Source organism: Dryobates pubescens, chromosome 12 (assembly GCF_014839835.1).
Source record: "Dryobates pubescens isolate bDryPub1 chromosome 12, bDryPub1.pri, whole genome shotgun sequence".
NCBI classification, from domain to species: Eukaryota; Metazoa; Chordata; class Aves; order Piciformes; family Picidae; genus Dryobates; species Dryobates pubescens.
In genome coordinates, this window is record NC_071623.1 from 29,177,520 (window position 1) to 29,199,215 (window position 21,696).

General features: G+C 40.0%; 1 protein-coding gene across 10 annotated transcripts in view; it reads left to right on the plus strand.

Annotated features, from left to right (window-relative positions):
- Positions 1-334: 334 nt before the first annotated feature.
- Positions 335-21,696, plus strand: part of ROBO2 (roundabout guidance receptor 2) — a 930,309-nt gene continuing 908,947 nt past the window's right edge. For 3 of the 10 annotated variants that reach the window (XM_054165758.1, XM_054165761.1, XM_054165765.1), the window contains exon 1: positions 336-895. In XM_054165758.1, coding sequence (XP_054021733.1) covers positions 772-895 — 124 coding nt within the window. In that variant the 5' untranslated portion in view covers positions 336-771. Of the gene's footprint in view, positions 896-21,696 lie in introns of all 10 variants that reach the window. The other 7 variants (XM_054165764.1, XM_054165760.1, XM_054165763.1 and 4 more) reach the window with 3 other exon arrangements.

The following is a 21,696-nucleotide window of genomic DNA, read 5'->3' on the forward strand; positions in this document are numbered from 1 at the left end:
GCCATGCAATAATTACTTCAGAAATGCTATAAGTAATTAGTGTGTTGAAGCTTGCATTTTAGTTTAGGCTATGAACTAAAGCTTTAATAAAATGCAGTCAGAAGTCCTGAGCACTTGCACACTGTAAAGCAGGAAATCTCCTCCACACAATAGAGATTAAATGCTCCCTGTGCATACTGTATTCTGCTCAGCCCTCTGCATTCGGAGCTGGGACCGTGGCAGTCGTTATCTCTAGCAGGTTCCTTGGTGATTTTCAAGCCCTGCACTACCTACCCAAGTGGCAGTGACACCGGCTTTCACTGAAGCCTTATTACTCTTAAAAGAGCAATTTGGTTGGTTGCACGGCTATTAGGATCAGACAGTCAGGCTTAAAGCTGTCACTACAACTGCTTCTCATCTTTTTTCACAATCCTGACATCTTTTCTCTTTTCTGCTGGACACGAGCATTACTGTTTTTATCATTTTCAATCAAGCTCACCCTGCAAGCTGAGGAATATATTCCCACAGAAACCAAAGTGAGGAGCAGAAATTATTTTATAGCTACTGTAGTAGCAGCGGTGCTGGCTGCATGTTGTGTGGGAGAAACTGGATCAGTGAGAAATGTGGCTTTCCTCAGGGCTACATCACTGAGATATTGCTTCAATGTCTAAGGAGAGCAAAGCTATTCCTTGCTCTGATTTTTCCATGATTAATCACTCCTCCTTAAGCAGACAGAAGGTGGGGGAGAGGATGTAAGATAATTATCTCTTTTTTTTTAAACAACTTGTGGAAATGTTATCATCAGTGAAACGGAGGAAAATCACTGTGCTTCAACTTCTTTTCATTTGGATGTTGCTCTTTTCTGGACCAACCCTGAGCAAGCTTAGCAGGACCAAAGGCAAACACTGGAAGGGGGGTAAGTGGAAAGAAAAGTTTTGTGATGGATGTTGGAGTAAGATTCCAAAAGGCTGCGTTAAAGGTGATCTAAGGAGAAGAACTGTGCTGTTCTGAGTGACTCAGGTTTCAGGTTGTCATGTGGGAATGTAATAGGATGCTGCAAAGAGAGCATGGACTTTAATTTGTTTTCTCGTTACTTTGCTTCACTGCCTCTAAGATTTTTGCTTGGCACTGTATCATTAGAGGCATAATACGTAAGGCCTTTATACAAATAAATGTATGCCATGTAGAAACTGATTTATTTTGTTTTGGACTGTGAGAATTCAGATTGTGCTTTTCATTATGGAGACTCTGGGACAGATGCTTTATAGCAGTAGATGTTACTTCCATCATAGGGAGTGATAATATTGGAATAGGAGAGGAAAAAGAGAGAAAGCAAGCTAGCAGCCTGTTTTCAGTGCAGAATTGTTAGTGTATGTGGTAAAAAAGACTAGACAGACCTTTTTTTAGAGTACATGAATGTTGTGAAATGCACTGCCAGCAGCACTAATTGGCTGACTGGCTATGTCAGTGTTGATGTGTTAATAAAGATAAATTGCATTAACTTTGTAAAAAAGATGCTGTGCTGAGAAAACACTTATGATTTTTGAAGGCAGCAATCCTTTTTTCCTTCTCTGTTAAAAGCTGCTGAGAAGATTTACCCTGTGTGTACTGTGAAGAGTTCACTAAATGTACATTTTCATAAAGTTCACTTTGTTTTGCTTCCTGGCCTGACATTTGTTTATGGAAAACATGGGTTATCGAGGTCTCATAATCAAGCAGCTGAGCATAAATGGTATCTCATAAATATTTGGACTGAGGGACCGTGGACTGTGCTTGATATTTTCTCCCTGGTTATTTCTTGATGTTACTGATTGGAGGCACCTCAGATTTTTTTTTTTCCTTTTTTTTTTTTTTCTTTCTTCCTTACAAGTGTCACCACAGCATGATGTGTTTATCACAGCTTTAATAGCACTTTCAGTTTTCCTCTGCTGTCAGTATTGTGATCTGAGGTTAAAGAGTAGCATCAACATTAAAAAGAAGTTTTAATAATTTATCACGACATCTCAGCAGTAGGCTTCTCCCTCCCCCCTCTGTAATTCCTTTTGTTGCATTTAAAGATATCACCAACATTACACCTACCCCACACCTTCAAGCAAAAAGTTGCAGCACACGCTTAACTTGGACTGGTAATGCAGCAGAGTATCTCTGAAAATTATTTCCTGCCCCTGTAAATCACATTATCCCATGTATCTCCTGGTGCTGCTGCTGGGTATCCTCACTGCAAATTACAAGCTGTTTTTTACTCTGGTCAGCACAACCTCTTCTCAGAAGCACGTGGGTTACCAATATATGTCACTGTCAAGTTCCTGGGAGTTAAAAACCACTGTTGACTTTTTTTATTTCCCTTTTCTCTCATTTTCAAATAAATCTGGTAAATGGGGGGAGGATGGAGGGGGTGGGTGTGTATTGCTTTAGTCTCTTATCTACACTCTGATGGAGGCAAAGAGTTCCACTGAAGAATTTTTATTCTGGGTAGAAAATAATCCCTGAATCTGACTGAGGAGAATATTATTCTTATATAGTGTTTTGGGGTTTTCTTATAAGTGTTCTTTACAGCTGAAATAACATAAGGATGGTCCCTGTTTCAAGGAGACCAAGAAGCAATTTTTGTTGTTTACTCACAGCCTTTTAATAAGGTGAAAACTAGGCACACCTGCTGTACAGTAGTGTTTTCATACGTAGATGTTATTGTGACAGTTGCTTGACTTAAAGGTGATGCATGGCTCCCAGTGAAAGTTTCAAGTTCAGGACCTGTCGAAATCTATGGGTTGTGGTGTCAGGTAGTCTGAGTGTTTCTGACCTCCAAGATGTATTACAGGCACCTCCCTTAAACATTAAATGTTCAATGTTCAATTAAACATTAAGTATCAGCTTTTACCTATATATCAGTGATGCAAGGTTTGGGTTTGGTGGTGTGCATTTGTGGTGTGGAATTTCTGGTGTAGACTGGTGAATTGTCAGTATGCAAACTGCTGGAGCACACTGGAAAGCTCACCTTAAAATGGAAACAGCTCTTTTCTTTTGTTTTAAAGGTTCAGGGGAGCCAGACCCCCACATACAATCTTTCAACTATGTTGTTCAGAGGGGCAAGGTGATGATAAATGCATTGTATGAATCATAGTATGGCTACACTGAAGACAGTTTCCACAGTGGACAACAGTAGCTGATTTAAACTGTCCTCTAAAGTTTTTTCTTCACCATATTTTGTACTGAGAGTGTCACAAAGTATGAGCATCTTTTAAAAGCGGTGTGCTTGTATGTCTGTGTAGGCCTTGCTTGTGGTCACTCCAAATGCAGGCTAATAAATCTAGAAATTCTTCTGGTATAATTTTTAAAAGGTAATGTTGAAGTTACAGGCTCTGATAAATAATTTTCTGTGGTCTTGCTGTGTAACTCTCTACAGTTATTTGTGAAACCCAACTTTATTCACCTCTAGGTTGCTTCCTGGAATTCAGTCTTTAAAAAAATGGCTACACACATGCAACTATAATAAACAGAACTATGAGTAGAAATCACCTCCTGATTTGGTCTCAGTGCCATGTGTCAGAGAATGAAATGAGCCCTGTATGTGGGTCTGGGAAAAGCATAGACACCATCTACTTTTCTGCCTATTTTAACATCTGTACTCCAGAAAACCTTTCAGAGCATTTTGTTGGAATACAGGCTCTAAATGTGCCTTAAATCTGAATTTATCAATGAATGCTCAAGACAAACTGGACCCTAAAAGGTGAACCTGAAATTACCAGTCAGCTAGATTTTCTTTTTGCCTCTGAGCCGTAATGGTTTAGTTGATTAGATGGTGTTGGATGATAGGTTGGACTTGATGATCTCAAAGGTCTTTTCCAACCTGGTTAATTCTAGTCTATGCTATGCTACTCTATGCTGTTCTATGCCATTCTAATAGCACACCATGGCTCAGAATTTTAAGAAGGATGTATAATATGGAGACTAAAAAACTGGGAAGATTAAGCACTCTTTTCAGTTTACTTTAAATTAGATAGCAGATTTCAGGCATTGCTAATGCCTACCTCCTCCTTAATTTGTTTCCACAGTGTTATCACTCCATTACATATTACAGGGACAGGGAGGAAATAAGTTTTGAGTATACCCTGTGCTTTGTATCTGTTCAGAGGAGAATTTGGATATGAAAGAAAGCTATATATGTGATGCTTTGGAACCTTCCCAACACTTCACTTGTAATAGTATCAACACGGTAATAACAATTCCTGACCAAGAAAAAGTGTGGCATGGGGCTGGGGAACACAACTGTCTCGACTGCTGCTCAAGGACCTGTTGCTGCTGGGACCTCAGCTTGCTGAGGACTTGGCAAGGCCAAGATAATGCTCATAGCAGAAACCCCTGCATGTAGTGCCTGAGTGATCCTTCGGTTGACAAACAGGAAAATGCATGGGGAGAGCAAAGTCATTCACAATGCTTGTCTTTGGTAGACATCAGTGCATTTTACAACTCTGTGTGAAGTTTGCATGATAGAAAGAGTTCATTGGAGAAGATACAGAACATTAAGAAAATCACCACACCTGGCAGACATTAACCCTGTGCCTGTCATGGAAACAACTCACACATTCACTCTGAGGGGCAGCTGAACACTTCCAGGCTATCAGGTAGTTTTGAAGAGTCTGATCCTTTACATATTGGCCTCTGTAACAGGATCATATCCATGTGGCAGGCCAGAGCCCACCCCTTCCAAGACTACAGACAGAGCCACTATGAGGCTTGGGGATCCTTGGGAATATAAACCTGTTTGAGAGAATCCAGAGGGGACTTTTTGTGTGACAGTGTGCCTCTGCACAGGACCAATGTAGTGACAGTGCTAGTGCTGTCACAAGGGAAGAAAATGCCCCCAGGGCTGGGGAAAGGAGTCAGAGTCAAAAAAGACTTCAGAGGGAAAGAACCAGACCTGGAGTTGTGAAATGCAAATTAAGTATGTCTTTTCCCCAGATGAGTGTTTGTTCAGGTCTTCCTTGTGCTTCACCAGAAAAAAAAATCAGTTTTAAGAACTAAAATTCTGATTGGATTTACTTATGATCAGATTGAAGAAATGAAACCACAGTGCAACACCCCCCAGAACTAGATAAGGGTGGTGCCTGTCCTTTCTGGCTACATGAAAGTGAAGCAGTAATCCCTTTAATGACTAAATCAAAGTTTATTATACAAGCGATCAAACTTTATATTTCAGTTCCAATTTCAGCTCTATGGCATTTTAATCATTTTTACGACAGAAAATACTGGTGTTGGAAGTCTTTCATGTCACTGGTGAGGTATTACTAGTAAGAGGGATGCAGAGCTGTGCAATGTTTCAGCATCTCTGCAGATGGTTCAGCACATGTATTATTTAGGATGTATGTAACCAGTTAACGCTCATTTTAATCTTCTTAAAAGCAAAATCCAAAGATTGTTTCAGAAGAGAAAACTTCTACAAACATATATAAAGCAGCCTGCTCTCAGACCCTCCAGCCTGAAGGTAATGTGATAAATTATTGGAGTAATGGTTAGAACACAAGCCATGTGAGGAGAGGCTGAGGGAGCTGGGGTTGCTTAGCCTGGTGAAGAGGAGGCTCAGAGGAGATCTTATTGCTGTCTACAACTACCTGAAGGGAGGTTGTAGCTAGGTGGGAGTTGGTCTTTTCTCCCAGGCAACCACCAACAGAACAAGAGGACACAGTTTCAACCTGTACCAGAGGATGTTTAGGCTAGATGTTAGGAAGAAGTTCTTCATAGAAAGAGTGATTGGCCATTGGAATGGGCTGTCCAGGGAGGTGGTGGAGTCACCATCCCTGGAGGTGTTTACAAAGAGACTGGATGGGACGCTTGGTACCACGGTTATTTGATTAGATAGTGTTGGATGATAGGTTGGACTCAATTATCTCAAAGGTCTTTTCCAACCTGGTTAATTCTATTCTTTTCTATTCTATTCTATTCTATTCTATTCTATTCTATTCTATTCTATTCTAATTAGTAAGTTACTGGACCGCTGTATACACAGATGTCTCAGGTACATGGACATTTGCATACAGAACAACTTTACATGTGCAAATGCTCAGTCTGGTGCAAGCAAGGCCTTGAAATGTTCAGTTTGTAATGAAGTGTCTCTGCAGAGTCACAAAGTCCCACACATCAACAGCACTGTGAATTTTAATAGATGTTTAGATATCTTTTTGGCAGCTGCTGAACAATACTATTCACTTCCTCCACAGGGAAACTTGTAAAACTTATAAAGCTTCATGGCTGTGGGATGCTGAGGATAGAGGGGTGGAGGCTGAAACCACTGAAGAAGGGAAAGTAGGGAGAAGGTATTTGTGTGGACCCAGGTCGCCTGGGCTTCAGCACAAGTTAGGGTAAGGCCTGAGAATCTGGTTGAAAGCAATGAGGTGGAGACTTTGATGTGATGGTTGGGTTGCAATAACTGGAAAGCACAGCCAGTTGTGCTGGTATAATTCACTGTATAGTTGAAGTGATTTGAGGGGGGGGGAAGTAACAGTTTACATAGTTTGCCATTTGTCTAGTTTAAATAATTAATTGTATGGAATTTCAAGGGTAAAAGGCATGAGTTCTTTCTGAATACACAATCATGTTGTATGTTTAAGAGCATTTCTTAAACTGTAAGGCATGAAGTGTGTTGTCGTGTACTTGCACATTGGAAAAGCTGACCAAAAGTTTCAAACTCGGTGCCCTAAAATTATTTGCCAACAGTCTGTAGAAGAACTCTAATTTTGAGTAGCACTGAAAATTCATTTCTTTCTTTTTTTTTTTTTTGTATTTCCAGAGGAAGCTCACTATATTTAAGGAGGTGGCTTGTGCATAGATGAAGATCTGAAACCCTAATTTTAGAAACTGAGGACTGTACGTGTGGATCTACAGTTATAGTCTGACTGCAAGTGTATAAAGTGTGTGACTACAGGCAGTATGTGACTTCATGTACTGAAGATGTTCTAATATTTTTGCTTTGAGTATACATTAGAGGGAAGAGAGGGTTTGGATACTGAGTGGCTGTGAAATAAACCTTTTATTTTTTGTTGTTAATTTACTATTCTATTTCTTTAAAGTCCAGAATTAGCTCATGTCCCATGGCAATAAGCAAATCTTTTACACAACCTTCTTCAAAATGCTGAAATCTGAATTAAAAAAGACTCTGCTAATGTATGAATTTTCCCTTACATATTTTATTGAGCATACAGCTTTTGCTTGTCTCTTTTTTTTTGTCTCTTTGAAGACTTTTGAAATAACATATTGAAGTCTGGTAACCTCTATTCAGACTCATACAGGCAGAAACAACAAAAATGAGAGCAATGGAAAAACAAGTTTGTGAGAGTTTTCTTCCCAACTGGAAGGCTAGGAAGGAAAATGATGGGGTTATTCCAGTCACAAGGGAGCAAACATGGGGAAGATGAACAGACCAATGTCGGCACAAAACCAGACAGTAACAAACAAGCAAACATATGCTGGAAGCTAAACACGTGTTTCCAACCATCACTGAGAGCTAAACACGTGTTTCCAACCATCACTGAGAAAAGTCTGCCATCCTTTGGCAGGTTAAATGAATCTGGGCCAGGTTTCCATTTTCCTTCAACCTCGGCCAATCCTGGCTGCAGGGTGTCCCTCCACCACCTACACCGGCACTAGAGCTTGTGCATTTTCGCTTGGCATACCTACTCAGGGAGATGATCCAGCTAGCAATTATCCATGTAAAAGAGAGGCTATCATTCATCTAGCTGATAAATATCCCTTAAGAGGATGGAGGAAGGTCATGGAGGAAACTACTACTCAAGAGGGCTGTGGCCACAATGGAAGAGGAAAGATTGCAATCATGGATCAGTTTAGCCTAATTCATGCTGATACACAACTCAGCCTACAGCTCTGGTTTATGCAGAAGGCGGGGGGGGGGGGGCTGGGGGTGTAAGAATTTAATAAGATGCTGCCTTCATTTGAATCCTATGTCCACAACCTGTACTTGAAACCTTGCTTGAAATGTTTGCTATCATATTAAAAAATATGTTGATCAAATAGTTGTAAAACAGAGGGAAGATTTAAATACTCTTCCTACAGCCCTTTCCTTTGGCTATTTGCATATTGATTTTTTTTTCCATGAAAGATTTTGGAAGCACAATAAAGCATCTTTGACATTAGAAACCCAGCAAGCACAAGCAAAAGCTCTTTGGTCCATAAATAAAATGAACTTGTAAATTGCCTATTAGGTGTTGAAAGAACACAGATCAGATGTACTCTTTCAAAATGATAAACAGGCTTAAACACATATCAGAGTGCCTGGGAGAAAGTCGTTTGGACTTTCCCTTTCGAGAAATTTTGAAAGACGTTGATGTTCATCAGTTAAACATTATTGATTTTGTCACTTCAAAGCATGATCTAAAGAGTACTCAGAGTACATTACTTCTTTCCAGAGCCATTACTAAACACCTCCTTGAAAACTTCTTTGTTGAGTAGATCCTGAGCTGGACAGGGGTGGGGGCAGGTAGATGATGTTTTTACAGATATATTTTTTGGGTTTGGTAAATGATATTCAACTTTCTAACAGTGGAAAGCTTTTGATGTTTCAGAACTGCTGTTCAATAATGACAGCACCTCCAATAGAAATTACTTTTTCAGTAACTTATATCTGAATCATAAAATAGAATAAAATAGACTAGACTAGACTAGACTAGAATATAGAATAGAATTAACCAAGTTGGAAGAGACCTTTGAGATCATCAAGTCCAACCTACCATTCAACACTATCTAATCAACTAAACCATGGCACCAAGCACCCCATCCCATCTCTTTCTAAACACCTCCAGTGATGGTGACTCCACCACCTCCCTGGGCAGCACATTCCAATGGCCAATCTCTCTTTCTGTGAAGAACTTCTTCCTAACATCCAGGCAAAACTTCCATGGCACAGCTTGAGACTGTGTCCTCTTGTTCTGGCGTTGGTTGCCTGGGAGAAGATTCCAACCCCCACCTGGTTACAACTTCCCTTCAGGTAGTTGTAGAGAACAGTAAGGTCTTCCCTGAGCCTCCTCTTTTGTGTTCTCATTACTATGTTTTTTTGCATAAGTAAACTTAAAAGAAGCAATGGAATAAACTGGAGAGGGGCAAAATCCAGTTTTGGTTTGATCAGTCAGCAGAAGCTGCCAGAGATAAGGATTCTCAGCCTTCACAGATATCAAAGTTTCGATATGACATAAGTGTTCCTCTTTCTTCTGGGTTCCTGTGTCCTCTAAATACCAACTCTCTTCATGTCTTCCCCACCTCATTTCAGGCATGGGTGCACATATGGTTTCTTTGCTCATCAAATTTGTGAGGAGATTTCTACTGTACAATTCCTACTCTGATTCCAAGCATTGACATAGCTACAGTGGTACAGAAGAGGCGCACACTCTTATTGCCTGTCCCATGGTAGAGGATAGAATAGAATAGAATAGAATAGAATAGAATAGAATAGAATAGAATAGAATAGAATAGAATACAATACAATACAATACAATACAATACAATACACCAGGTTGGAAAAGACCTTTGAGATCATCGAGTCCAACCTATCATCCAACACTATCTAATCAACTAAACCATGGCACCAAGCAGATGGCAGTGGTCTCTACAGGCAGAGGTTGGTCTCTTCTCCCAGGCAACCAGTACCAGAACAAGAGGACACGGTCTCAGGCTGCGTCAAGGGAGGTTTAGGCTGGAGGTTAGGAGGAAGTTTTACACAGAGAGAGTGATTGCCCATTGGAATGGGCTGCCTGAGGAGGTGGTGGGGTCGCCGACGCTGGGGGTGTTCAGGGCGAGGCTTGACAGGATGCTTGGTTGCATGGTTTAGTTGATTAGGTGGTGTTGGATGATAGGTTGGACACGATGATCTCGAAGGTCTCTTCCAACCTGGTTAATTCTATTCTATTCTATTCTATCACATTAACATCACACATCACTTTAGTTAACAAGTTAGTTAGCTGGATTTTGTGTGCTTTTTAAAAGTGTATTTCATTGGTTTTGAAAGTTTATAGAGAAGAAAATCACAGCTTTACAACACTGCCAGAGATTGCTGCCTCTGATTCAGTAAGGTAACCTAGGTCCTTTGTACTGCCAGTGGAAAAAGACAAAAGGGATCTTTAGCTCTCTGTGTAGGAGTAAAGAAAAAATGGTTTGCTCCCTGAGTGCTTCCTTATTGAGGAGAGAAATGGAACAGTGTTTGATACAGGAAAACTGGAAAAAATTAGAGAAACACAGCATTATTCTGAAAACTAGAAGACATGTTTTGGCAGAGGCTGAAGGAATTTAGTCTGTTCAGCTATGGAAAATTTTAGGGACAGTGTTCATACCACTTCAGTGTGTCACTGCAAACTATTAGAGAAAGGTTTGCAGGAATGGATGAGTTAAAGCATGTGAGACACATCAAAATACAGATTTTAGATTGAGTATTTAAAAATCATGTTTACATTATATTTTTATATCATACTACCATATTAGAAAAAGATCATCATACTTAGTGTAGTTTGTAGTTACTTTGAGAAACGACAGATAATGTTCTGAATTTCTCTTATATCCTGAAAAGATGCAGGGCAAGCCTGTTCTTCACTCATTACATTCAACAGTCCTTTGGAAAAACAGTTCAAATACCAAATACACTGCTTCTAGTTTTAAAATTAGTAGACTTTACAGAACTTAGCCCCTGGGGAAGCCTCCTAGCTAAATGTCTCCTACAAATATAAGATTGTGTCTTATTACTTGTACATAATTGAGAACTGCTGCATTGTTCTATGTAATGGAGCACCCCTGACAGTGGAAAAGAACAGAACAGAACAGAACAGAATAGAATAGAATAGAATTAACCAGGTTGGAAAAGACCTTCGAGATCATTGAGTCCAACCTATCACCCAACACCGTCTAGTCAACTAAACCATGGCACCAAGTGCCTCATCCAGTCTCTTCTTAACACCTCCAGTGATGGTGATTCCACCACCTCCCTGGGCAGCCCATTCCAATGGCCAATCACTCTTTCTGTGAAGAACTTTCTCCTCACCTCAAGCCTAAAATTCCCCTGGCACAGCTTGAGACTGTGTCCTCTTGTTCTGTTGGTGGTTGCCTCAGAGAAGCGTCTTTCTTTTACTTGCTATATGCAAGAATAATTCTGCTAAAATTTATGGAATTATGACAGTTTAATTTAGAGAAGAATCTGGTTTTGAGCCTTAGCTGTAATATCACCTATTTTATAACCATTCCTGGCAATTCTTACCAGGTATTGCTAGCCCGATAGCAGATTTAGAGCACTGGGGAAACACTGTTGTGAAGATGAGAGCATGGAAAAGTCCTGAGGCTGATGAAGACAGGGAAAAAAAGAGTGACACATGCAATTCCCACTGCTGTAAAGTATTTCCATTTAGTTAAGGTGTTTTCATACTGCTTGTGATTCTGGAAAAGCTTGAGAATGTGTCTACAATCTTTATTTGCTTTCCATCACTCTGTGACTGGTCTAAATGAGCTATTATCCATCTGTTTGATTACCCATGAACTTGATATGGTTTCATACACTAGGCCAGAATATGTTTTAATGAATTACTGTCTGCTGTGGTGTCAAGAATTACTTAATTCAGTAGTTTCCAATTTATGTGTAATGTAATTTCAAAGATATCATAAAACTTAGATTAGTAATAACTGTTTAATGAAAAATAACATGCTTAAAATAATTTAAGGCTACAGAGCATGGTGAAGGAGAGAGAGTTCATTAAAAATTTGGACAACACTCAGTTTTCACGTTTTCAATTTGTACTTTTTCCACTGCTAGAGTCTGGTTTCTGCTTCAAAGAAGTGACAGCCTTGAAATGTGAGCAATGTTTTTGGTGGTGGTGGTCCGTGCTTTGCAGAAAATTTGCTTGCTTTCTCAAAGTTGGAACTTCAACTTTTGAGTGTTGCAGAGCAGCAGAAGGGAAATAGGAGGAGAAATAAAGAACTCAACCTTGCTTAATTAATTCCTTCATGGTGTTTGACTGTGTGTTTTGAAGGAAAAATACCTTTTAAAGAAGAGCATTATGGGAGTTGAGGAATGGAGTTGCAGTAGAATTACGAAGGTAACTTTGCCGGTGGAGCCTTCTGTGCAGTGTGTGCAGACAGTCCACGGCATATCACAGCAAAGATACAGGCTTTTTATACTCTAAGGGAAAAAAAGCCTCTAGGAACAAGCTCTTTACCATGAGGGTAGTGGAACAGGTTGCCCAGGAAGATAGTTGAAGCCCCATCCCTGAAGATATTCAAGATGAGGCTTGACAGAACTCTGGGCAACCTGGTCTGGTTGAGGATACCCCTGCTTACTGCAGAGGGGGTTGGATTAGATGACCTTTGAGGTCCCTTTCCAACGTGGACCATTCTATGATTGTATGGTTCTGTAATATTTACACTGAGCTTAATTTCAGCCTCTGTATTTTAGAGGCACATCTGCTGTCTCTATAATTTTTAAACATTTAATTTGTTAATGCATAGGTTTTATTATTATGAGGAGGAGAAATTATCTTTTTAATATGGTCTCACTTTAGTCTTTCTACAGCAGATAGTACAGGTTATATTTAAAAATCCAGATCAATGCAATTTTACTCCTTGAGCTATCTTAAGTCTCTGTTCTGTATGACAGCTCCTGAGCACCAATGACCAGCATTTTTATAGCTGCACATTGCTTATACTGTCTTTCATCTTCTCCATCTCTGATCCTTGAGCTCATTGCACTTTCTTCTGCTTGTTAATTATCTTCTCATTTTTTAAAGACCTTTTACAAATGATTATCTGTAGAGGTTATTTATCAGACAGTTCCTGGGTTATAAGCAGTGGGTTCACGTGGATCCTCAGCAAGTCTGCAGACAGAACCCTGACCTAAATGATGTGGTTGTTATGCCAGAGTGATGGGGTGTCATCCAGAGAGACCTGGGGAAGCTGGAGAAGCAGGCCCTGGTGAACCTCATGAGGCTGAATAAGGAAAAATGCAAGGTCATGCACCTGGGTAAACACAATCCTCATTGCTGTGGGAGGATGTGATAGCAGCCCTGCAGAAAAGAACTTGGGGTACTGGTGGATTAAAAGCTGGATGTGAGACAACAATGTGCACTTGCAGCACACAAGGCCAGTTGCATCCTGAGCTGTATCAAAAGAGGTGTCATCAGCAGGTTGAGAGGTGATTCTGCCCCTTGACTCTGCTCTGGTGATACCTCACCTGGAGTTCTCTGGGGTCCACCTCTGGGGTCTCCAGCACAAGAAGGACATGGACCAGCTGGAGAAGGTCCAGAGGAAAGCCACAAAAATGGTTAGTGGGGTGAAGAGTAAAAGGCTCTGGGAAAACCTTGTACTGGTCTTCCAGTACCTGAAGGCATCCTACAAGAAAGCTGGGGAGAGACTGTTTACAAGAGTGTGTAGCACTGCGACAAGGGTCAAGGTTTCAAACTAAAGAAGGGTGGATTTAGGCTGGGCATTAGGAAGGTGTCCTTTACTATGAGTGTGGTGGAACACAGGAACAGGTTGCTCAGGGAGGCTGTGCAAGCCCCATCCCTGGAGAAAATCAAGGTCAGACTTGATGGGACTCTGAACCACCTGATCCAGTTGGTTATAGTCCTGCTTCCTGCAGGGTGGCTGCACTATTATTCCATTATTCTATGATTCTACAATTCTTTATTTCACTCAACTTTAATAACTTTTTCACTATATTTAAATAGCAAATCTACATCTATATGGACATATATATATTTCAGTATATTTAAGTAGAAATGTTCTTGAATAGAAAATATTACCGTTAAGAAATGTTACCTTCTACCTATATGTACAGAGATAGATGAATACAGTATTGCAGACCATGAGGAATGTGTAGACATGTTTTCGCTCCTGGCAATGTGTTTTGCTTAATTTCCATTCTTTGGAAAATATGGCTCAGACTCTGAACTGATTTCCTTTCTGGTGCCCTTTGATGGTATATTACTGCTCTTTCATCTGAAAGAGAACACAGTAATTACTAAGAGTTTTTGTACCCTTCAGATTACAAAAGAGGTATTGTCTTTTAAGTATGCTCTGGTGTTTATAGATACTTCAAAAGTTCACTTAAAGCTCAGTTTAAACAAAAGCTGTGTTAAGAAACTTGCATGTGCTCTGAGAAAGTAAATCTCATGTAGAGAAAGCGAGATGTGTTGAGAACACAGGATAATATATTATGCATGCAAATTTACTTGATCTATATTGGAGTTTTCAATTCCCTTTGCAAACAATGAACATGGTAATTTCATTTTACAGATAATGTAGTTTGAGGCCCTAAATCAGTTTAGCAGAACACATTTTTGATACATGGCAAGGGCAGTTGCTAGCTCAAAATGTATCTGTTCATAATCCCTTCAGCACAAATACAGCAGTGACTGATATGTTTCAGTGCACTTGCATTGTCTTTTCTTATTGGCAAAGATCACAAGATGGTCTATATGACTCATCGATCATCAGAAAAGATGTAGGCAGTCACTACAGGGGGAATTTTTGCTATATGTTTGGAAAGAAAAATAGTTTGAAGAAACCTTTACTGACATTCTGTAACCAATGTCTTACACAGACCTTGTTATTTGGGGTTATGTTATGTTATTATCTTTACATGGTTTTTTATACAGGCATGTGCATGTGTAAGTTATGTTGGCTTCCAATCTTGGATTATGGTAGGATAGGATAGGATAGGATAGGATAGGATAGGATAGGATAGGATAGGATAGGATAGAATACAATACAATACACCAGGTTGGAAAAGACCTTTGAGATCATCGAGTCCAACCTATCACCCAACACCATCTAATCAACTAAACCATGGCACCAAGCACCCCATCCACTCTCTTCCTAAATACCTCCAGTGATGGTGACTCCACCACCTCCCTGGGCAGCGCATTCCAATGGCCAACAAATCTTTCTGTGAAGAACTTTCTCCTCACCTCAAGCCTAAATTACCCCTGGTGCAGCTTGAGACTGTGTCCTCTTGTTCTGGTGCTGGTTAACATTAGCTAGAAGCAAAAAGATTTCTATGAACATTCTTGATTCATTCCCCTATTCCTTTGCAGATAAATAAGTTGTGCATAGACTGATGACCAGTTTCAACATTGGTCCTTTTTTTCTACTTGATGTGAAAGAGGAATTTGCATCAATCCACACAGCTGTTAATGAGCAGCTTGCCATCTTTTACTAAATTATCCTGTTAAGTTTGCAAAATCCCTGTAGATAAAAGCTTTTATAGCAGTGTTAAAGGTGCAGCAAGAACTGTCAGTTAACTTGCTCAAAATGCAAAGGAGATGCCATTTGTATTGATTGCTATAGATTTTTGTCATGTCTAATGGGATTTGTATTTTTTATATGAACTTATATTGGACAAAAGTGAAAACAAATAATGGCTAGACAGAGCTAAGATGTCCTAAGCTCAAAAATAGCTCAAAACTGTAAATTTCTTATGCATGCCGTTGCATCTCTGGCTTCTAAGGCATCCAATCATGTTTGTCTTTTTGCCAAGACGACGACTCTGAGACGGGCTGGAAACGGCATCCTTTCACTTTGCGCTGTAACGTGCACGACCGGCACTCAGCCTGGTGCATTTTGAACTCACTGCAATAAAAGTTTTAAGAGATAAGAAGCTTTTTCTATTTCAAGGTTGCCATTAGCCTGAATAATACATAAACATGGGAAAAGGTCTGAAGTCCTTTTGTGGATCACAGTATAGCTTCAATTAAATTATACATCATTATCACAGCTGCCAAGCCTTGTGTGGGATTTTAGCCTCCTATCTCACTTAATGTTCTTATGTAGCTGTCTTGTCCAATTCTTCTTTTTCTTCTTTCTTGCTTTCTTATTTTATTTTTTCCTAAGCAACAAAAGCACTCTTTGAAAAACCCAGTTTAAGGAATAAAGTGGAGGATGAGGTTTGGTTAATCAAGAAAGAACATTGAGATGTCAACAGTCAAGCACCAAGGGAGGAAGGAGGTCAACTCTCTAGCCTTAAAAAACACTAGGGAGAAATCAAACACTATTAAGTCATGACATATTATGTTCCTTTTGAACCAGGGCTGTGTGCACTCCCTCTGTCTCCTGAGTGGTTTGCAGTACAACTCCAAGTTGATCATGAAACCCATTGTTAAAACAGAATTACTAGAGCTACCCACTGGGGATGCTTTCAGTAAGTGGCCACGATGTCCACATAGGTGGAAATGATTTTGCAATGCAGTCTAGGCAGACTGATTCTTTGTCTGCTTGTCCATATATGGTTCTTACAGTGTTTTTGACCCAAAATTTTCACAATCACTTGTCATATGGCAAATGAGTGTTTTCTTGGATTGCAATATGATACAGAAGTGTTTACTCATCATAATAGATGTCAGCTAGTCATTATTTCTGTGGTGGCTTTGGCATAAATCTAGGATATACAGAACTATTACTGCATAGTTAGGAAAATCATAATGTCTTGTCTTTTGTATTTTACTCCTCTAATATCCTCTAAAAGTGTTTTGATTAATTAATTGCACTATTCACAGTGCCAATGCCACCATACTTTCCAACAATTTTACCAGTTTGCTTGTCTTCTTTGTGCTACTATTATATTAATAAACAATCTGTCTTGAGTAGCCATATGCAAAGGATGGAAATCAAGGTGTCTTTGCAGGGTTTTGTGTGTAGAATATTTCTTTAGCATTAAACCCTATCATTGATTTTTATGCTGAACAAACCATTGATTTCAATGAATGCTTTACATGCAAATCAATGGCACATTGTATATAGTGCTTAATGGTAACATTCAATATTTAAAGCTGAATGGACCAGGAGTATCGCTGAGCAGAAATGGGGGGAAAAAAAATCTGATAGGAATATTAACTTCCTTAACATTTGAGACAGTGACAAGGCTCAGTTCAGGAGAATCATAGAATCAATAAGGCTGGAAAAGACCTCAAAGATCTTCAAGTCCAACCTGTCACCCAAGACCTCATGACTACTAAACCATGGCACCAAGTGCCATGTCCAATGCCCTCTTGAACACCTCCAGGGATGGTGACTCCACCACCTCCCTGGGCAGCACATTCCAATAGCTAACAACTCTCTAAAGAGCTATTAAATAATTGTGCATAACCATGGGTTAGGGCTCTAGAAGGTAGGGGGCTCAAGAGAGGTGGCTGGTGTTCAAGAACCATTTCCTCCAAGTTCAGGATCAGTGTATCCATAAGAGCAAGAAATCAGATGAGGGAAGCAGGAGACCTGCATGGCTGAGCAGGGAGCTTCTCAAAAACCTCAGGTGGAAGATGGAAGTTTACAGAAGATTACAAGAATGCTGTCTGATTATGCAGGGATGAAACAAGGAAAGCCAAAGCCTCCTTAGAACTGAACATGTCCAGAGAAGTCAAGGTCAACAGGAAGGTTTTTTTTTTCAAGTATATGTGAGGCAAAAAGAAAACTAGAGAAAATGTGGGCCTGCTGTTGAATGAGGCAGGTGCTGTGGTGAAGGAGGATGCAGGGAAGACAGAGTAACTAAATGATGTCATTGTTTCAGTCTTTACTGCTCAGGTCAGCATTCAAGATTCCCTGACTTTGGAGATAACAGAAAAAACCTGGAGGAAAGAAAACTTTGCCTTGGTTGAGGAGGATCACTTTAGAAATCAATTAAATAAACTGGATATCCACAGGTCCATTGGTCCTGAGGGTATGCACCCATGAGTGCTGAGGAAGTTGGCAGAAGTCATTGCTAGGCAGCACTGACAGTACAAGAGGTAACAGGCACAAACTTGAGCAGAGGAAGTTACATCTAAATGTGACTAGGAACATCTTTACCTTGAGAGTGGTGGAGCACTGGAACAGGCTGCCCAGTGAGGTGGTGGAGTCTCCATCTCTGAAGTCATTCAAAGCCTGCCTGGATACTGTCCTGTGCAACCTGCTCTAGGTGAACCTGGTCTGGGAGGGGTGTTGGATTAGATGATCTACAGAGGTCTCATCTAACCCTGACCATTATGTGATTCTCTGTGATAACGTGATTCTGTGTGAATTGAAGGTGCAAAATGAGAATCCACAGGAAACGTCTGGGATGAAACTTTGTAATATAGGTATCTGTGACACAATAGCAGTGGTACCAACTTAGCAAAGCCTTTACATGTTGACACAAAGCCCACCACAGATTGTGCTGGTGTCTTACCTCCACTGTTGCTACCTGCCAGCACACGTCTCCTCAAGTTATTTTGTCTTTCTTTGTCTGCAGTCTGCAGAGTGGGCAACAAGTATTTAATGTATTCTGAGGAGAACTTGGATCATACAGCTCACTATCCCAACATCCTGAAGTTGGAAATCCCTTAAGATTGCTTATATTAAACTTTGATGAACCATCTATGTTACTATCCTATTTGAGGGACAAGGAGAGATGTTTGGCTAGGAAATGTAGTACAGAGTACTGTAGCTTATTAAAAAAATCAAGACTCTAATTTCTTAATTCCCCACCCAGAGCAATTTTGCTCTGACACAGATTTCTGAAGAACTGGTTTGAATCCATATATGTTCTCAACTGCATTTGCAGCTTTCAGGCATTTCTCTTAAACTCAATTTGTGATTTTGGCATCATTTGTACTGCTAAAAGGGCCCTGGGTTGGAGAATGAAGCTTTCATTTTTGGCAGTTTGCACTGTGTTTTGATTAAACCTCAGATGGGAAAAGAAACTTTTTTGGGTATTAGCTGTGCTTTAGTAGAGACATTAAAGAGAAATTCAGAAACTTCAGGCCTGTGCAGGCTTGCTGTCAAGCACGATTTATAAAGAGTTAATTTTTTGTTCTTCTGCTGCATTTCTGCTGATACTTAAAGAGAAGAAGTAGAAGCACCTTCCTCAACCATTTCTTCAAAATGACTTGAAAAATCTGTTCTCCAGTGCATAACATATGCCCTTTAAAACTGCTACTGTGCTGCTGCCTTCTCTTATCAGTATGGGCCATAAATTTTGTATGGGTATAGCAGGAACTGCAGCTTGAGTACTTGAACTAGTTAGCAAGATGCTGCTAAAGTATACAGAGTACATTGGCAAATGGTCTTTGTAGACAGGCATCATTACCAAGATCCATGTGTGCTGAGTTGTATAAGCCCGAAGAGCAGTAAAGGCCAGGGCTCACAAGAACCTAATTTTGGGTGAATAGAGTCCTTAGATTCATTGTGATATTGCACATAAATGAAAATACCAACTGTCATTGACTTGTCAGTGAAAAAGTAGCTTAGACTTTGTAACAAATGGATCAGCAATGTATATTTGGAAGCTCTGTGACATATTAAAGTAGTTTATGAGGAACAATTTGTTTTGGTGGTCTGCTCTGATTGATGGTGTGCTATCTGCCACTGCTTCAGCTGTTGTAGTATGTTTGTAATAAATGTTCATTGTGAGACAGTGCTAAATGTGTTCCATCTAAATCATTCGTTACTTATAACAAGTTTTGGTGTATATGAATCAAAGGTTGTTTATACTTGCCTTTGAAGGAATTTATTATGTTGAGGCAGCTCTATCACCTCCAGTGGAGGAACTGCATGCCCAAGTGCTCAGACCCTTTCATCAGCGCCTACTGACAACACAGAAAATCAAGCAGCAAGGTTATGTCAAATACTGCCTACAAAAGTGTGTTGTCTTTTACAATTTATCACTCCAGTTTTGGGGTTTGGTTTGTATTTCTTTTGTAAACAGAATATCAGAAATTATAAGCAATTATCACTGAGGGACGAGGAAACAACCTTTGTGTGAGACCTGCAACGTGTCAGGAGCAGCACATCAGCGGGTGGGATTTTTGCTGGTGTTTTATACCAGTGCAGCTCTAGTTCATCAGAAAACTATAAAAAATGCATGTACCACCCACAGGGGCTTTTCTCTTGAAAGTGCAGGATGCAAAGTCCTTAAGCAAACAGTGTACTTTGTTTCCTCTTGATTGGTAGGAGATGGGATGCGTTTTCCCCATGGGACTTCTCTGTATCCTTTCTCCAAAACTCAAGTGAAATAAGAGAAAACCTGAGGAACAGCATTTCAGGGTTAGCAGTGTAGAAATGCTGTTTCACTTTTTACTGTATAAACACTGAAGTTCATTTCTCTGTGGCAACTGAAAGGAAGAGAGTTTATTTTTTTCTCTTTCAATAGACACTAGGAAGTAAAATGTATAGAAGAGTGTAGCCAAAGTAACATAGAGATGTTTAAAGAAATCTTAATAGAATAAAAATTTAATATATATTAATTTAATTAATTATATTCATTTTGAGGCCTTGAGCACAAGCCCTACGAGGAGAGGCTGAGGGAGCTGGGGTTGCTTAGCCTGGAGAAGAGGAGGCTCAGGGGAGACCTTATTGCTGTCTACAACTACCTGAAGGGTGGTTGTAGCCAGGTGGGGTTTGGTCTCTTCTCCCAGGCAACCAGCACCAGTATAAGAGGACACAGTCTCATACTGTGCCAGGGGAAGTTCAAGCTCAAGGTGAGAAGCCATTTGCACCAAACAGTCTGTATAATAGAGAAACAAATTCAGCAAAGACTGGAAAAAGGAAACTGTAAAATGACTTACCCAAGCATCCCACTTTTGATGCAAGGAAAGCATCTATAACTAATGGTGGAGTCACCATCACTGGAGGTGTTTAAAGAGACTGCATGAGGTACTTGATGCCATGGTTTAGTTGATTAGATGGTGTTGGGTGATAGGCTGGCATTGGGAATCATCATGGCTTGGCTGTGAGCATGCAGCCTCTTGGTGTCAGGAACAAGCATGGTGGTCTCAGGATTTCTGCCTTGCAGTGGTGGCTACATGAGTATGCAATGCCTTAGTGAGCCTTGTCCTCCTGCTTCTTCCTATCTACTGGTTTCACTATTTTTCAGTTAAACAGTTGCTGATACCCACATTAGCAAACCCAGTTGATTTTCAGGAATGCTAGCAATAGCTGGTGTTGCTGTATAGCCAGATAGATAGTAAGTTTCCACACAAGAATTTCATGAGTGGTACAGACACAGAGATTAGTATTACCCAAATGAGGTCTCTTATTCAGGCTTTTGACAATGATGAATAATACTAACTGTGTCTGGGAGGAAGCAACACATTTGTCTTTTTATCCAGTTCAATAACCTCTACTGGCTGTGCTTACTACTGCAGAAGAAAGAATAAGCTGGGAATCAAGGCTTTAATGTTTAACTCCCACTTGCTGTTGAAATCTGTTTGGCCATTGCTTTTATCAATTTAGCTTTGTTGAAAGGCAGGAGAAACCACTGATCTGCAAACTTTCCTATCAGCTTTGATAGAACCTACTGTCCAGACTCATCTGTAATACTTTTCACTTGTCCTACTTACAGGGGGGCCTACCCTTCCCAGCAGCTATCAGTATAACATTTTTTCCTCTCCCCTGCAAAAGAACATTGAACCTCACAGCCACTTGCTAGGGGAGAGTTTTATCTAGCTACCACATAGAGATCTAAGAAATAGAGATACTAGATGATTTGCAAAATTGTATTGCCTTTGTCTTTTGCAGCACAATAGAAGATCTCACTTATAATAAAAGATCTCTCTTATAGTGGCACTTCATTGACAATTCCCTAGTTGTTCTTCATCAAGTACAAGTAATTACTAAAGGGGCTTTGCATACAGAAAACTGTTGATAGAGCATCTGAAAAATAAAAAAGCAATAGAGCACCAGGCCCTGGAAATACACTGCATGGGGGTAAAATGCCCTCCTTACTCCATGCTA